Source organism: Palaemon carinicauda, chromosome 24 (genome assembly GCF_036898095.1).
Source record: "Palaemon carinicauda isolate YSFRI2023 chromosome 24, ASM3689809v2, whole genome shotgun sequence".
NCBI lineage: Eukaryota > Metazoa > Arthropoda > Malacostraca > Decapoda > Palaemonidae > Palaemon > Palaemon carinicauda.
This window is the reverse complement of record NC_090748.1, coordinates 82,835,965-82,852,544: the sequence shown is the minus strand read 5'-3', so window position 1 is coordinate 82,852,544 and position 16,580 is coordinate 82,835,965. Positions and strand designations below refer to the sequence as shown.

The 16,580-nt window shown below is 42.2% G+C and overlaps 1 protein-coding gene across 2 annotated transcripts in view; it reads right to left on the bottom strand.

Annotated features, from left to right (window-relative positions):
• MED4 (mediator complex subunit 4) overlaps window positions 1–16,580 on the bottom strand; it is a 59,120-nt gene that overhangs the window by 29,597 nt on the left and 12,943 nt on the right. For both annotated transcript variants that reach the window (XM_068348250.1, XM_068348251.1), the window contains exon 3: window positions 14,978–15,097. In XM_068348250.1, the coding sequence (XP_068204351.1) occupies window positions 14,978–15,097 (120 nt within the window). The remainder of the gene's footprint in view (window positions 1–14,977; window positions 15,098–16,580) is intronic.

Genomic DNA, 16,580 nt, shown 5'->3' with positions numbered 1-16,580 from the left:
GAGGTGAGTCAACTGGGTGTGACAAGTCTGCTGGGCAAGACAATTATTCAGGGCAAGACGAGTCTTCTACACTGTAGTGGTTTGCGGACTGTGGCCAGAGATAGCACCCGAACTGCCTAGTGTCCGAATGCTGACCACAACCCAACGTTCACTACACAACAAATATACAACGGTGGAATACCCCAAAATCTGGGTAAAAGGCAAACAATCAAGGATGAACTTGGCACCAACCCTTGATTTAATCTGGGCAAGGGGGCCCAGCTAGAATCTCACTTTCTTCTTAAATTCCCTTTCCTTAGGCTAGCTGGATTAACATGTAAGATGAACATTGATTCATTCCTGGGAAAAAATGAGCAGCCTATGTAAATAGCTTGAATTTAAGGTTAGATAGCTTCTAGTTCAAGTAAGGGTCAGAACATTAGGTGAAAGGGACCAATTGTTTGTACTAATAACTGGACGCAGTGTGGGAAAATAAATTATAAATAACTTAGAAAGACTAAAAAAAGTGGTTGAGGAAAGGACACCATGAAGAAAGGTTCTATAATTAAATTCAGTCTTTACAAAAACAAGAAAAATATTTATTTGAAAATGAAACAAAAAACTGTTAGGAATACATTAACATTGTTTTCTCAATTAAAATAATCAATTAAAGGCAAAATTAGCATCCCTTTACACTCCAGCTCCACAAATAACAAATAAAAAAAAGAAACTATTCACATGTGGGACACTCATAAGTGTTTCAATACAGTACAAGTATAAACAAAGGCACACCTAACCGCGTATCTATTTGGGCAAATACCAGTAGCTTGCCTCACGATCAAAGGGCTCATAAAACAAGGATTGCAATTCATGTGGCAAAACTGGATGATCCCGACAACCTTGCTTATAATTGTCTTCCCCAAGGCAGAAGAGCAACGTACTCAGGTGGATCATGCAGATTTATTCCTGACTATGACAGAAACAAACTTCAAGCTTAACGGAGAACCCCGCAACACTGTGGTTCATAATCTGCATGAACAATCCACTGGGTTTAAGAATTGAACACACTTAAAAGTTTGGCTATCTCTGAAAAGAACTGTTCTATGCCACTTTATGTTCACTTGGTTCTGGGGCAAACATTTAACCCTTTTACCCCCAGGCTATTTGGAACTTTCCAACCCTTAACCCCCAGGGGTTATTTTTTTTCAAGCACATTTTGCAGTATATATTTTTCTAAATTGCTCTAACAGCCTTAATTTTCGTCACAGAGAGGTTAGGTTGGTCTCATTCTCTTGGAAAATGCCTGAAGTTTCTCAAAAAAATTATAAAAAATATGCAAAAAAAATGTAAATAGCAGTTTTTTGCAAGGACGTACCAGTACGTCCATGGGGGTAAAGGGATGAGTTTTGTGAAACGTACCAGTACGTTCTTTGGGGGTAAAAGGGTTAAAAAAACTGTCCATCACTAAGTTCCAGTATGGAATCACATTCTGTGATCTGATAATGTAGAGTAGCAATATCTTGAGCCTTGTTGATATAATCTTGGATACTCAAGTTTTCCAACTGACTGAGAATACTGACGAAGATCCGTGCCTGATGTCAAAGCTTCTCTAATGACATCATCTTCTAGTTGAGCTTTGAAACTTGAGTTTATATCTTCACTTTCTCCCGTTTCACCATCAGGCTGCAAAGTCACTCAAACAGTCCTAAATTCTCTCATTCTTGGAAGGGGCCCTGGATATGTCTGGAACAACTCAGTCCAAACTCAAACACAGTCACTCTCCTCCTAACATCTGAATTAACTTCTTGGCCCTACGTCCAGATATGCCATTTCAACAGCTCCTGCAAACTATCAATGTTTATGACACCCCTCAAAATGTTTTTCTAAAACTCTTGGTAGGTCACTGGTCACTTTCAGAAAACACTGACGTCGATTACAAGTTTGGGAAGTGACTCGTGGAGCAGGGCAGAAATATTTACAATGCCATTTTTTTTTTTTAACAAGCTGACTAGCCACATAAATAGTTGCAGGAATAATGCAGCACCCTTCCAATCATTTTTACTTGTGCCACGGCTTGTCTCAACTTTTAGTTGCCTCTCCAAACCCTACAAGGAGTAGGGCGTGCTGCAAAAAACATGTCGTTAGATAATGGGTAGGACCAAAAATATAACAGATAATACATTAAGAAAAAATATGCAAACATCAAAAATAAAATAATTTGTATTTTTCTTAATGATAATATTAATTTTTTCACAACACGAGAGATCTAGGTGATACGAGTCTGCTGGGCGAGACGAGTCTTCTAGACGAGACAAGAACTGGGTGATACGAGTCTGCTGGGTGATGAGGTCTGCTCCCAAAGAGGATGGGCGGGGACTAAGTAAATTCAATTCCCGCCGGAGGAATTCCCCAAAGGAGAGACTGAACAGGTGAAGGAAGTCTCTCCCGTAGACGGGAAGGGCAACCAATATCTGCTGCCAATGTCGGCAATTCACCCCGCAAGAAGGAAGATTGACGAACATTGGCTGATGGAGGGACTCGCCCTCGGAGGAGAAAAATGATATCTTCATAATAAAATAAATTTTTGAATATACTTACCCGCTGGTTATATAATGGCTAAAGTCCCTGACGCCTCATCAGGAAATTCAAAAAATCTTGCGCAGCTTAGTGCAGATATGCCAGGTGTACCCCAGCGACCTCGCGGTACTACAGGTAGAACTATACTCAATTAATTCAGATTTTCCATGCCCCATGGTCTCTAAAGGGGAGGAGGGTGGGTCTAAAACTTATATAACCAGCGGGTAAGTATATTAAAAAATTTATTATATTATGAAAATATCATTTTTAAATATAAAACTTACCCGCTGGTTATATAATGGCTGATTAACACCCATTGGTGGCGGGTCAGAGACAGCTACATAATTGGAAATTCACTTAAAGAGTTACATAAACAACTTAAGCGGTTCTCATCTGATAAGGAAGCTGACAGCAATGCTCTGCCTCATTTTGTCTGCTATCCTTAGGAGATCCAGTGATCCACTCGGGGCTGATGATCTCTAGGAGCTGTCAAACGGTACAACCACCTATAACATGACATGACCTCAACTAATACCCTTGTTCCGGGCGCTCTCTAGGAACAAAATGGTCTTGGACATATTGATTGGTGACTACCAAGTCTAGGTTTTGCGTCCTTCGATGAGGACAAAGTCTTTCCTCCCTGAAAGTGCGTCAGATTCCAGAGGAAGAGCTAGGATTGTATGTGACTTGTCTGACTTCTGCTTCTCTCGCTGAAGAAAAAACACACTCGATTGCTTCCTGTTTAAGCATCAAAACACGCCTGCTGCGAGGGTAAGTTCTGTTCGTGTGCATACATGACGAGTAACCTCCTAGTCTGGTAGACAGGGAAAACATAGAACGTCATTCTCGTCAGGGAACTGCATTCTAATACGCAGAAAACAGTTACAAGATCCATGATACCATAGCGATGACGAACTGATCGCTTCAAGACATTCCAACTTCGCTCTTTCCAAGATACTATGTCACATGGTTGTGATGTCATAGCTCGACAATCGTAGGCGAAGAAAAGAGCATTACTTATCATTCCAAAGTGGAGAAGGAACGTCTTGGACTGCATCAACAATATCGCTCGGCGGAACAAACGTTTAATGCACATTGTCGCGAAGCACCTCAGCCTACCGACCTTCCTTCTCCCAAGGGTTGGAAGGTAAGGAAGAGGGTATAGGACTAGGGGTAAGGTGAACACGAACAAACACCTCCTCCAGAGCACGGCGCTATGTTTATGAGTCACTAACAAGAGCGGTTTAAAAACATAATACATTAAATCATAAAAGATCTGCCCGTGGTGGGAGATGTACTTTCACGTTCTATTCTCATAAAGGCCTTAATGCCCTTTCTGTTGTTGCAGCTGCAAGCGCTGCATCAATTTCTACAGTAAGGTTCGTTATTTTTCTGAGAATGATTTAATGTTAATTTATTTATTTATTTTACCATTAATTTACTGGGCCAACGTTCCCTAAAGGAGCCCTTTGGGTTAAAGCATCTTGCTTTCCAAACTAGGGTTGTAGCTGGCTAGTAATAAAAATAAAATAAAATAAATAGCGACACCATCAACTCAACTAGCAAAAACTCTGAAGTCGGAACGAGGAGTAGCAGGTAAAAAAAAAAAATATGAGGGAAACTCTTTAGAATAATTCTCATGAGTTTCTGAAAGTTATTCCCTTCCTTTTACAATCTCTGTCCTAGGAAGAGAAGTCTTGATTCTTAGGAATCCACTCCTTAAGATTCTGAATTCAGACCTCAATACTTAGAGGTTTTAATTCTAGTTCTCCCAACCAAGAGTTAGCCCAGCAGGCTTTGGTACGAAAATATATCTTTCTCAATATAGCCCCTGGAGCAACAATAACTCAACAATAGACGGTCATGGTCAGGTAGACATCAAAGTCTATTGTCATAGATAGCGAAGCGTCCACCCCGACGCTGAAGCGTCCACACTGATGCTGAAGCGTCCACACTGGCGCTGAAGCGTCCGCACTGGCGCTGAAGCGTCTATACTGACGCTGAAGTGTCCATACTGACACTGAAAGCATCCACACTGACGTGACGCTTCGCTCCATTCTGTTGACATTCTGTTTCGGTTGCCGCACCGTTCCGATGACGCTTCGCCGGCTCTGCTGCCTGGCGAACGTCGGCGCGTCTGGATAGACTGATACTAGGCGCTATGCGCAGTCGGTTTGCGTTGAGCAGGTAATCTAAGTAATGCATCCACTTTCTCCCACCATTGAACATTGCGGTTGGTAGGCCGCCTGTGCGACAACGAGTCCTCACCGTTAAAGACACGTCGCCTGTGCGACCGTGTCAAAGACCGGAATCGAGACACCCAACTGCATTGTTAACGGCAGGCTGAAAAGACTGCATAAACGAAGATATATGCTGTTTCATGCCTAACTGCAAAGATCAAGAATCAACCTTACGCGAAACGTATTCAGCATTATCTTCATCGATCCACAGCGCTTGCCACTGTCGAGAGACGACACCCATCAGGTGGAGGTGGCAGCACTGCGTCCGCGCCGCATGAAACGTAACACACGCAGAACGAATCTAATTTTGTTTTCAGCTTAGCGCCTTTGAAAACACTAATGCCTCGCTTTATCTATAGCAAGAGTGAGCGTTCTGGTGATCGACAGAAAACGCTCGAGAGGACTTCAGTTCGGGTCTTAAAAGACTGTAACGCCTGGTTACCCTCTCGATTCCTTTCGCCGTTCGACTTAACTTCTCCCCTGGGTCCGGGAGCTCGACAGAGAACTAAGGCTGGGATAACGACAGGTCCAAATAGAAGCACTCTCCACTGAATAAAATTCACTGCACAATTTATCACTAAAAAATTTGCACTTTACTCTTTGGCACAAAGATAATTTCATAATTACCTGAAAACCAAAGTATACGCTCTCTCAAACGAGATGAACTCCGTAGGGAGAGACTTATAATTTTGTCACTGGACAATAGTCTGTTAATACTATTTGAATGGGAATGCAAAAGTACCGAATCCCATATAAATGTAACAAAATATTAAATATCAAATATTACCTTAATAGATATATCTATAAATTAAAATAAACCCTTAAATTAAGGGGTTCCAATAAAAGACGAATCATCACTCGCACCATTGGAACATCTATAAATAATATACAAATAATTTTAGAATTCCAAAAACCACCAAGGCAACAACGATACATAGAATCGTGTGCTACATCGATTGTAAAGAATACTGCATCGTATAAAATAAACTGAACTGTAACTTCCTTTAATCTCTAAGGAAAAAATACTGAAAGGACCAATTAATTGCAAAATAAAATGTTCCTTTTATATAGTACAACTTAAAACTTGAGAAGTAAGAAGAATGTACTATTCATAAAATCGCTACAATATATTGTAATATCGTAACAATACTGACTACTGCGTAACAAAAATAAACTGAACGCTAGTTAATCTTTGCAAACAGATCGAAGATCATCTAAACAAAACTATTAAAAGGATAAAATTTTCTCAAAATAATTCTTTTAATTTAATTTATAACTTAATACTTTAAAAGCATATTCACTAATATTCTTTGTAAAAAGCAAGACAGACTTTTAGCCTACGGAAGAGACTGTGACTTCATCAATGGACGAAATGTTTAAAATAGGTTGAAAAACCTAACCCTACCCTTTACGTTATAAATACGTGATCACAGATCAAATAAAACAAATATGCGAAAGCCAAAACTCAAAAACGTTAATACATCACCAAATAACGTCCAAACAGAGTAAGAAAACTTGAGAATTTCCAATAGAACAGTCAGCTATGGTCGGCAGGAAAAATCTGAATTAGTTGAGTATAGTTCTACCTGTAGTACCGCGAGGGCGCTGGGGTACACCTGGCATATCTGCGCTAAGCCGAGCGAGATTTTTCAAATTTCCTGCCAAGGCGTCAGGGACTTTAGCCATTATATAACCAGCGGGTAAGTTTTATATTTAAAATTCCAATATCTGGAGGCAAACCTCCAAGCAGCACTCTCTGCTTCCCCTCAACAAGCTTTAGCTCAAACTGAAGGTCAACATAGAGTGTTGCCTGAGAAACGTAGCCAAAGTTTGTTTTGGGGTTCTCCCGGAGAATGCCGAGGAGTTCTAGTAAGCAACTGCTCTGAAGAGGACCAATCCCGAGTACGGGAAAGGCTGTCATCCGTGTGATGGTCAGGAACTGCTGCAGGTGCTGGAAAAGAAGGCGGAGACTGGGTAGGAACAGCAACTTCCCCAGGAACAGGAAGATCCGACTTCACACTCCTTACGTCGACTGACTTCGCTGAACAAAGTGCAGCATTGCTAGTGCTAAGAAAAAATAAAAAAGAATGTAAAGAAAAATCCCATCAGGAGGACAACCTAGCCCGCATATGAGAAAAGTGTCCCCCGTGATGTACAGGAACATGCTAAAACCTAAGCACTCCCTCCACCAGCTGTCATTGCAGAACAAAGGGATCCTCCCATCTAGGATCCCCAGATGGGAGGGAGAAGGAGATGAAGATAGATGGATGTCCTTAAAACCTAGTGTAACCCAGTATCCTCAGCCAATGGTTACTGTCCCCTGAAGGGGCATAAGGTAGCTACAGCACCCGTTGACCTGTCACAATAGGCCCTATAGAAAGGGTGTCTAGAGACCTATTGTGTCACGTTGCTCAAATAGTGAGGATTAGTCCGGTGTGAGCCTCGCTGTGAGGGGATCCTAGATCAGAGGAGAAGGGTTGACGTCTCTGATCTAGGCAAACAGACCAGGTTTAAAGGTCGCTCAAGAATGGCAGAGGCAAGGGACAGTGACATTGCACTAGCAGTTAGGACAATGCCCTAGAGACTGACCATATATTATATGGTCAACCACCAAGCCTCCTCTCCATTCCAGCTAGGACCAGGGAGGGCCAGGCAGTGGCTGCTGATGACTCAACAGATAGACCTATAGGCTCCCCCAAAACCCCCCAACCTTAGCTCACAAGGAGGGTAAGGTTGCAGGCACTAATGGCACTAATGAGTCTGAGCGGGACTCGAACCCCAGACTGTCAAACACCAGTCAGAGACATTACCAATCAGGCCAAAGCCAGAAGATCAATTCTGGTCTCAGGGTTTGGGGTGGACGACATAGCCTGTCTAAGGCTGGAGCGTCAAGAGGTCGAGGAGACAGATGCAAATCGCCGAGGCATGAGATATTACACATACTGTTCGTAGAGTCCTTAAATAGGAGGATTCTAAGTCCCTCGATGGCAGCTCTCCCGAGGAATCCTCAGGCTGCGCTAATTCCTCGCGAGTTATTACAGGTAAAGTGGAGACGCAAGTAGCAGACAAACCTTATGTCTTACCCTTTGCATCTTTCTTATCGAAAGGCGAAGAACGGTAGAAGTCGGAGTGTCTCGAGGTAATGGCGAAGACCGTTGACGAGGGTCGGAAGACTCTCTGTCATAAGAGTAAAACTCTTGATGACGATGGTTGCGCGCATTGCGCTAAATGCGTGCGTGCGCAGACACTCTGTGCTAATTGCTACAAGAGCCCGATGACTCAGCATAACTGAAACTCGAAGGTTACAATTCGTGTGAACTCGAAAGTCCAGCGCGACAGAGGCCCAAAGGACTCCTAAGGTCATGAAAACCCGTAAGATCAAGACAAGAGTTCAAAGGCTCCTGATCACACCCGCCGAAAGGGTGATCATCACGAGACCCCGAGGAGTCAACATGAGGAGAATCAGTAGGTTAAAAAAACGTCTCCTTACAGCACGAGTGGGAGAACGTCAGGGATGAAGATAACTCCTCCGTAGGGTAGATTTGTTCTCCCGAAGGAGAATGTCGCTTAAGACAAGGCTCTCGCTCCGCCCCTGGAGGAGAACCAAAGCAAAAGGGTGAGGAGCGTGGATCAGAAAACTCCTACAAGATTTTTCTCATGAATGGGAGGAAGGTTCTCCCGAAGGAGATCGCCTAAAACAAGCTTTCTCCTTGCTCTATGGGGAAAAGCGTAGGCGTAATAACCTCTCTCTCGCAAACAAGGGAGGAGTCCTCCAGAAGGAGGATATTGCCTAAGGCCAGATTTCTCACCGGTCTATGGGAAAAAGTGTAGGCGTAATAATTTCTCTCTCGCGAACGAGGGAGAGGTCCTCCCGAAGGAGGACATCGCCCAAGACAAGCTTTCTCCCAGTTCTATGGGAAAAAAGCATAGGCATAATAATCTCTCTCTCGCGAACGAGAGAGAAGTTCTCCCGAAGGAGGACATCGCCTAAGACAAGTTTTCTCCCAGTTCTTTGGGAAAAATGTAGGCGTAATAATCTCCCTCTCGTGAACGAGAGAGAAGTCCTCCCGAAGGAGGACATCACCTGAGAAAAGCTTTCTCCCAGTTCTATGGGAAAAAAGCATGGGCGTAATAATCTCTCTCTCGCGAACGAGAGAAGTTTTCCCGAAGGAGGACATCACCTAAGACAAGTTTTCTCCCAGTTTTATGGAAAAAACGTAGGCGTAATAATCTCCTTCTCGTGAACAAGAGAGAAGTTCTCCCGAAGGAGGTCATCCCCTGAGCCAAGCTTTCTCCCAGCTCTTATGGTAAAAAAGTGTAGGCGTAATAATCTCTCTCGCGAACGAGGGAGAAGTTCCCCTCGAAGGAGGAACAAGCCTTAGACGTGCTTTTTCCCCAGCTCAAGGGGAGAAAGCACAGTCTTCGGGGACGAGACAGCAGAGGTAAAACTCGTCGAGCTGTTCGCAACTCTTCAAGAAAGAGGGAAGGTTGCTGAATGGCTAGAGTGGGGAAGCTCTCCCTCGGAAGAGGGGTGGTTCTCTCATGCAGCCCAATTCCGAGGAAGGTTATCACTCCCTCCTAAGGGGAGGTTCTCTAACCCCTGGAGGCGAACCTCCTGGCAGCAATCTATGTTTCCCAACAACAAGTTGATCAAGTTGCAGGTTGACAATGAGTGCTACCTCGTAACATGGGCAGCTCATGAGCTGCCACATGAAGCGCAGGATAACGAACAGAGCGGCCGAAGCCATCGGTATTGTGTTCTACGTCGCTGCTATCTGGGTGTTTTTTTTTAGCCTCTCTTAACATGTTTCCCCTTTTCCTTCTGCTCTCAACCGAAGAGAAGGGCCGAACCCCTGCATCTTCTTTCAAGGTTTCCGAGAAACTCGTAATCCTTAACTCATTAAGGAGCAAAGGAACTGGGGAGGTTGTCCTGTCTGAAACACGAGAGCGAGGGATTGACCTCGCGAGTGTATGACCAGAGATTTGCATGTGTAGCGGTAATTGCGTGTGAACACCTTGCGTGACGGGAGTCTGAAGACTCTGCCATAAGAGTAAAACTCTTGATGGTCATGAGCGCAGTGTTGGTAGAGTGTACGAGAACACTCCGCGCCACAAGAGTCCGAAGACTCTCTGTCATAAGAGTAAAACGTGGTGACTTGTTTCACGAGAACCAGAAGGTTCAGTGTGATCATGTGTCCCTAGAGGTTGTGTTGCAAGAACCCGAAGGGCCAGAGCAACGGGAAATGGAAGTTTCCCTTGTCACGAGACACCGAAGTGTCAGCGTGACTAAATGCACGAGAGCCCGAGGTTTCAACAACTTGGGTTGCGAGAAAACGAAGGGATAGCGCACCGAGAAACCGAAGATTCATTGTTACGAGACCCCAAAGGGTCAGAGATCAAGAAGTCGAAGGCGAGAGCGATCTTCTCCGAAGATAAGGAGTGAAAGCAAGGAGAAGCGCTCTTTCTGACTTTTCTAGAGCGAACAGAGACCCTCAAACTATTATGTGAAGAAGAGGGTTCGAGGTCAGGACGTGCTTTGCCCTTGGCCGCGCTCCTGGCTTCTTAGATGATTCCTCGCAAGAGAAAGACAACAGCGAGGTAGAACGATGAAGAGAGGGAGCGCTCTTCTTCGGTTTGTGCCAAGAGCGCTTATAGTCTCGAGGAGAGACAGAAGGCGAGGAAGAGCGAGAACGATGATGTTTCATCCTATATCGCCTGTCTCTTTGGCGAGAACGTCTAGGTGAAGGCGCGCTAGCTCTCCTTTTCCTCTTCTCTCTCTCCCTCCTGACCTCCGAAGAGGGCGATGACGAGGAGGAAGCGGCCTTCTTATGTTTGTGACGAGAGCGCTTATAGTCTTGCGGCGAGACATCTCGTGAAGAGATAGAAGGCGAGGATGAGCGAGAACGATGATGTCTCTTCCTATGTCGCCCGTGTCTCTGGCGAGAACGTCTGGGTGAAGGAGAGCGAGCTCTCCTTTTCCTCTTCTCTCTCTCCCTCCTAGCCTCCGAAGAGGGCGAGGACGATGAAGAGGAGGAGGAGGAGGATGTACTCCAGCGGCGACATAAAGGTGCCCGGAACACTTACTCATAATAGAGGACATCACATCTAACAAAGAAAAAGAAAAAGGATTAATCAAAAAACCAAAAAAGAAAGGCTAGTCTGCCAGTCAAATAAAAGCAGGAGCAGCAGTGTTACCACTGCGACGGCTAGAATTTGATTGAAGGTAATAAGCATCTACCGACCGGCGGTCCCCCCACCACTAACAGGTGGGTAATTACCTGCCCGGTCGTTAACGACCTTGTTAAGGTTTTACTGCCGTATTTTCCAGCTCGCGCTAGAATATCTCCTATAGTAAAGAATGAGGGTTTGTATCAAGTGTAGGAATAAAAATGAATTATGACAAAAAACTAGGAAGAACAACCCAATTCCCTCTGCCTGTCAACGTAATATGAGGGAGTGCGGTGTCATTAGCGAAGAAGAGCAAGACCAAAGTCAAGCTCTGGGTAGGCCACAAGCAGCCTTCTCTCCGATGAACTCCCAGGGATCAAGCGACATCAACCTTGTAACGGAGGAGTATCCACATGAGGACAACTACCCTGCGGAGGAGGCCGGGCCGCTGCACACGGAGATGCGGGGGAGGCCACCAGCCTACGGGTTGTCTGGCATCAAAGGGGAAGAGACCGTAAGAAAAGAATTCAACGCCCTTGAGAAATGCCGCACAACTCCGACACAAAAAGAGCAGTACTTTTACTGTCATGATAAGTGAATGCTCATTTATACATAAAAACATTACTGTTCATGAATGTTTAAACAACAAGGAGATATCCCAGAGAAGAACATCAGCTGATGCTTCCGACATTGAATACTGTACTTATTGCTGGTTGGGCAAAATCAGGCTGATAGGTAAGTAACATTTTTAAAGTCAAAGCCCAGTATAAAAAGTTGGGCGGAGAGAGAGACTAACGTCTACTCTCATCGAGCCAAAAGTAAAAAGTAACGAAACACCACGTGTGTGTGAGCGGCAGTCGGCTAACCATCCTCCACCCCTCACCCCCACAAACTAGCGGTAGGGTGGTTACACCTCACTAAAAGTCTTATGGCTAGTCTCCCAGCTTCGCAAAAAGTATAATCCTTATAGATAGCGAAAGGGTTTGTACTTAGTCGGAACAAACCTACTTTATAGTTCTGTACCTGTACTCTCTTCACTATTAGTGACTTACAAAAGTTTCTGTATCAAATTTCATGAATGATAGTACATATATTACCTGAAAGTAATTTTAATACTCTCATAGAGCTCAGTAGGTTATTGGACCTTTCTAAAGTATAAAAAAAAATGGAATTTCTAGTGGAATGAGATTTAGAGGGAGAAAAGGCAAAGGGCAGAAAGAAATTAAGATTGTATAAAAAAGACAGCAAAAAGTCTTCTGTACTGCAAATATAACAATGTGCAAGAAACACAGTAAGAAGTATCTCACAACGTGATCCATCTATTACGCATTGAATATTATTCATTCATAGAATGGAATGAAGGCGTAGATATTCTGATAAAAAGCATTCATAGCCAAAATGTTTTTTTAAATTAAAATCATTAATCTATGTTCACTAATTTAACACATCAGTCTTACTGTCTTCTTCTCATCTAAAAGCTGGACCATATATCATACTGTACTTAAACTTAAAAATATATCTTTTTACTAGGAAAAAATAATTTACTTGAACTCAAATGTGCCACCTTATTTCAAGACACTGTCATGAGGAAGAATCCACCTTGATTTTCTGTAGACTTTGGCCACTAAGTGGGAAAAGGCCATCATTCAATGTGTCACATGACATTACAGTATGGCTATCTGGGACTAGAAAGTGTAAATAATTTTATTCATAAAGTGATAGGTTATTACCAAAAATCAGTATCATTTCCTGTAAAACTGTAGCTATTTTACCACAAGCTGATCACTTTAAAGTAGCCTGATTAGCTATTTGGATAGGTGGAGTCTTGATACTCCCCAGATAGTGACATGACTGGGTCTTAAACTCTATGATCCTCGGTTATGAAGCAAAGTTGTTGGTTTTACAAATTAGAGAGACTAAACTATAATGTCATGGTACACCTATTCCATCCATGCTGCATTGAAAAGAGCACCTCAGTAAACTTTTCTTCATAAAGAGAACAAAGAGACAGAGTCAAAATCACACCCACCCTTTGAGAACATAAAATATTAAGAAAGAATGTATAGAGAATTATACATAGTATCTCAAACAGAACTGCAAAATAGTTGGCAACCACCAAAAGCTTAATTAATGGAACTGACTTCCCAGCTACTTTTATAGGCCCAGGAGGAGGCTGATCTAAATTTTATAATCCTTAACATTCCCGTCATCATTATTATTATACTGCATATCAGTAAAAGGACCACATCTTGACTAAGAAGATTTAAAAAGCAATAGTATTGACAGTTATATCAATAAATCAAGGCCAGCATTCAGTTATAGAATTCTGAAGTGTGGGTGAGGAGACTGATACAGTCAGTGATTTTCCAAGCATTTGTTTAATAATTGCTTTTTGTCTATTTTGTACAGTCACAGTCTTATATTTGCTGTTATATTACAGTGAATAGTATTGCTTTTATGTCTTTTATGCCAAGGCTCAGAAAAACATTGGCAAAATCCACTTAACCACCTGTAGCAATAGCTGTCAAGCACTCTTAATCTTCAAGTAAAGAAGTGCCATACAACGAGCTAGATTTCACCACTGCTCCCGTACACTCTTCAAGGAACAACAAGCATTTTATCAAGCCGCTCCCAAATCAGAGAATAGAGCCCAACAAACAAAAGGGCCTTTGTTTCTTACATTGGAGATTCAGGAGTGAGGTTATAAAGTGCATTGCTTCTACAGTCACCCAGCTAACTAACTGTCAGGAATGACTGATTGATTAAGAGACCAGACTAGTTGCCTCATACAGTAAAATGGAAAAAAGACTTCTACATGTTTGTAAATTACTGATATTATGTCCAACATTAAATTCCTAGTCAATACGGGTACATGCAAATCGCCTGTCCCAGCCACCCGAACAAACAATTTAATCCAGCTTCCCTACACCCTTTATGCATATGTTCAAAGCATGAAAACCAAAAGGTTTTGGGGTACAAAGATGATACTCCCCCAGATGATGAGGTCACATGCGCCTCTCCAACAGCAGATGAAACCCCACCAGCAGGTGCTACACCCTCCAGCACCTCCACAGGTGTAGCATAAAATAGAATAGGTACTGCAAGGGAAACTTTGAAGTCCAGACAGCAACGAACACTTTCAGAAGCTTCCCCACCGATGGGGCACCAGCGATACAGATAGAAGGCCCACAACTTCTATTGGTTCCAGTCTTCAGCGTTGTCGTTGATCTGTGCAAACACAAGAGACAATCAAGTAATGGAGGAGGAGTATTACCTTTACAAGGAGAATGTGATACTTCCGCTTTCCCTGAGGACCGCCCAGAGGGTGAACCAAGGTCTCCTCTCTCCTGCATGAATTCTTTAAGAGAACCCAGCACTAGAGGAAACTGTGGATGAACCAACAGGTCAATAAATACTGGAAGAAAAGGACCTAAAAGTTTCTTCGGCATCAGTTTTGACATAACAAAAGCTGAATCTGCAGTGCCTTCTGAGCCTTATTCCTCTTGGTGAATTCCAACTACCTACATTTGTCATGAGGGGATGAATGTGAACAGTCATGCTTATTGCAAAAAATACACATATAAGGGAGATCAACAGTAGGTTTAGACATAACCCAGCCACACACTTTCCTAGGTATACTCGAACTCTACAGCATGTATGCATACCTATCTATTTATTCTAGAAAGAGAAAGTAAAAGAATACCACAAACAAAATTCAAGAGGTACAAAAAGTAAGTGCGTACTGCTTGAAGCCAAAGTCAAAAGTGCTATTCTCGCTGACTGACGGATGGTCTGGACTTCCCCGCCACCTGTCAGTAGTTATAATTATCTCATTAAATTCTAATAGACATTCCAGCTTGGCTGAAGGCATGTTACTATAAAAGAGCGATGGTTTGTATTTGTATAGGAAAAAGTAATATTTCCTATTCTAATAATACTGTACGCTGTAAATAAATTTGCCCACCTCATCAATAACAATTCTGGTTTTAATAATAATGCAAATAGCAACTTACCAAAGTATGATGGGCATCATGGAGTTGCTTCTCCAACTGCAAAATCATCTGGTCGTGTTTGTCAACTTCCGCTTGTACTGTCTCTACAATGCTTGCTAGACGTGCTTGATCACTGGCCAACTAACAAAAGATTTTGATAAAGTTAATATTCAATCAATATATGAACATATAAGTAAGATGAAAAGGAATGGTGAAATATTCATTATCAGTCATAAACCATAACAGAATAGCAGAATCTATGAGTTGTTCTACATTTTATAATACTGTATAAATAAAAGAAAAAAAGAAGTCTGAGCACAGTATTGAAAGATAATTTCTTTATAGGGCAGACAAATAAAATATATAAAAATTAAAGGCTACATAACCTAAAATTACACACTACAGTTTATTTAGCTGGTATGTCAGGTAGCCAAGAATTACAATACACCATATCTAATATTCTAAAATAATATTTTGATGACAAAAACCCACCACTTTATAATAGCCTATTCTAAGATAGAAGCAACCTCCAAAGAAAAAGTAGTCAGGGCACCAACAAACTGTTGAGATACTACCGTTAGAGAGTTATGGGGTCTTTTGACTGGCCAGACAGTACTACACTGGATCCTTCTCTCTGTTTACGGTTCACTTTCCCTTTGTCTACACATATGCCGAATAGTCTGGCCTATTCTTTACAGATTCTCCTCTGTCCTCATACACCTGACAACAATGAGATTACCAAACAATTCTCCTTCACCCAAGGGGTTAACTACTGCACTTTAATTGTTCTGTAGCTACTTTCCTCTTGGTAAGGGTAGAAGAGACTTTAGCTATGGTAAGCAGCTCTTCTAGGAGGACACTCGAAAATCCAACCATTGTTCTCTAGTCTTGGGTAGTGCCATAGCCTCTGTACCATGGTCTTCCACTGTCTTGGATTAGAGTTCTCTTGCTTGAGGGTACACTTCGGCAAACTAATCTCTCTTATTTCTCTTCCTCTTGTTTTGTTAGTTTTTATAATTTATATAGGAAATATTTATTTAAATGTAGTTAATATTCTTAAAATATTTTATTTTTCCTTGTTTCCTTTCCTCACTGGGTTATTTTCCCTGTTGGGGCCCCTGGCCTTATAGCATCCTGCTTTTCCAACTAGAGTTGTAGCTTAGCAAGTGGTAATAATAACAACAATAATAATAATAATAATAATAATAATAATAATAATAATAATAATAATAATAATAGTCCTACTTTCCATCAATTTTTTTAATAATTTGGGGTAGATCCATCCCCTCTCCTGGCAGTAATTATTGTCATTACCTGCAGTTATGAACCAACTGCAATTACAGACTGAATGGACATTTTTATGTTGGCTCTTCCCTTTGCAGGTTTGACGTGAAATGAGTGTTATCCATTCTCTTCTATGCTACTCTGTCTTCCTGAGCTCCAACCATGGTTAGGTGTTGACTTGTCACTAATTTTCATAATTTACCAAGTCTTCCATTAAATCTTTGTTTGGTTACACCCATATTTACTGTTTTTCTGTCTAACTATTCCTCATCTGTTCTCATTACATGTCCAAAACATCTTTACCTTTGAGTAATCTGCCTTTTTACCAGCTTCTAGACAT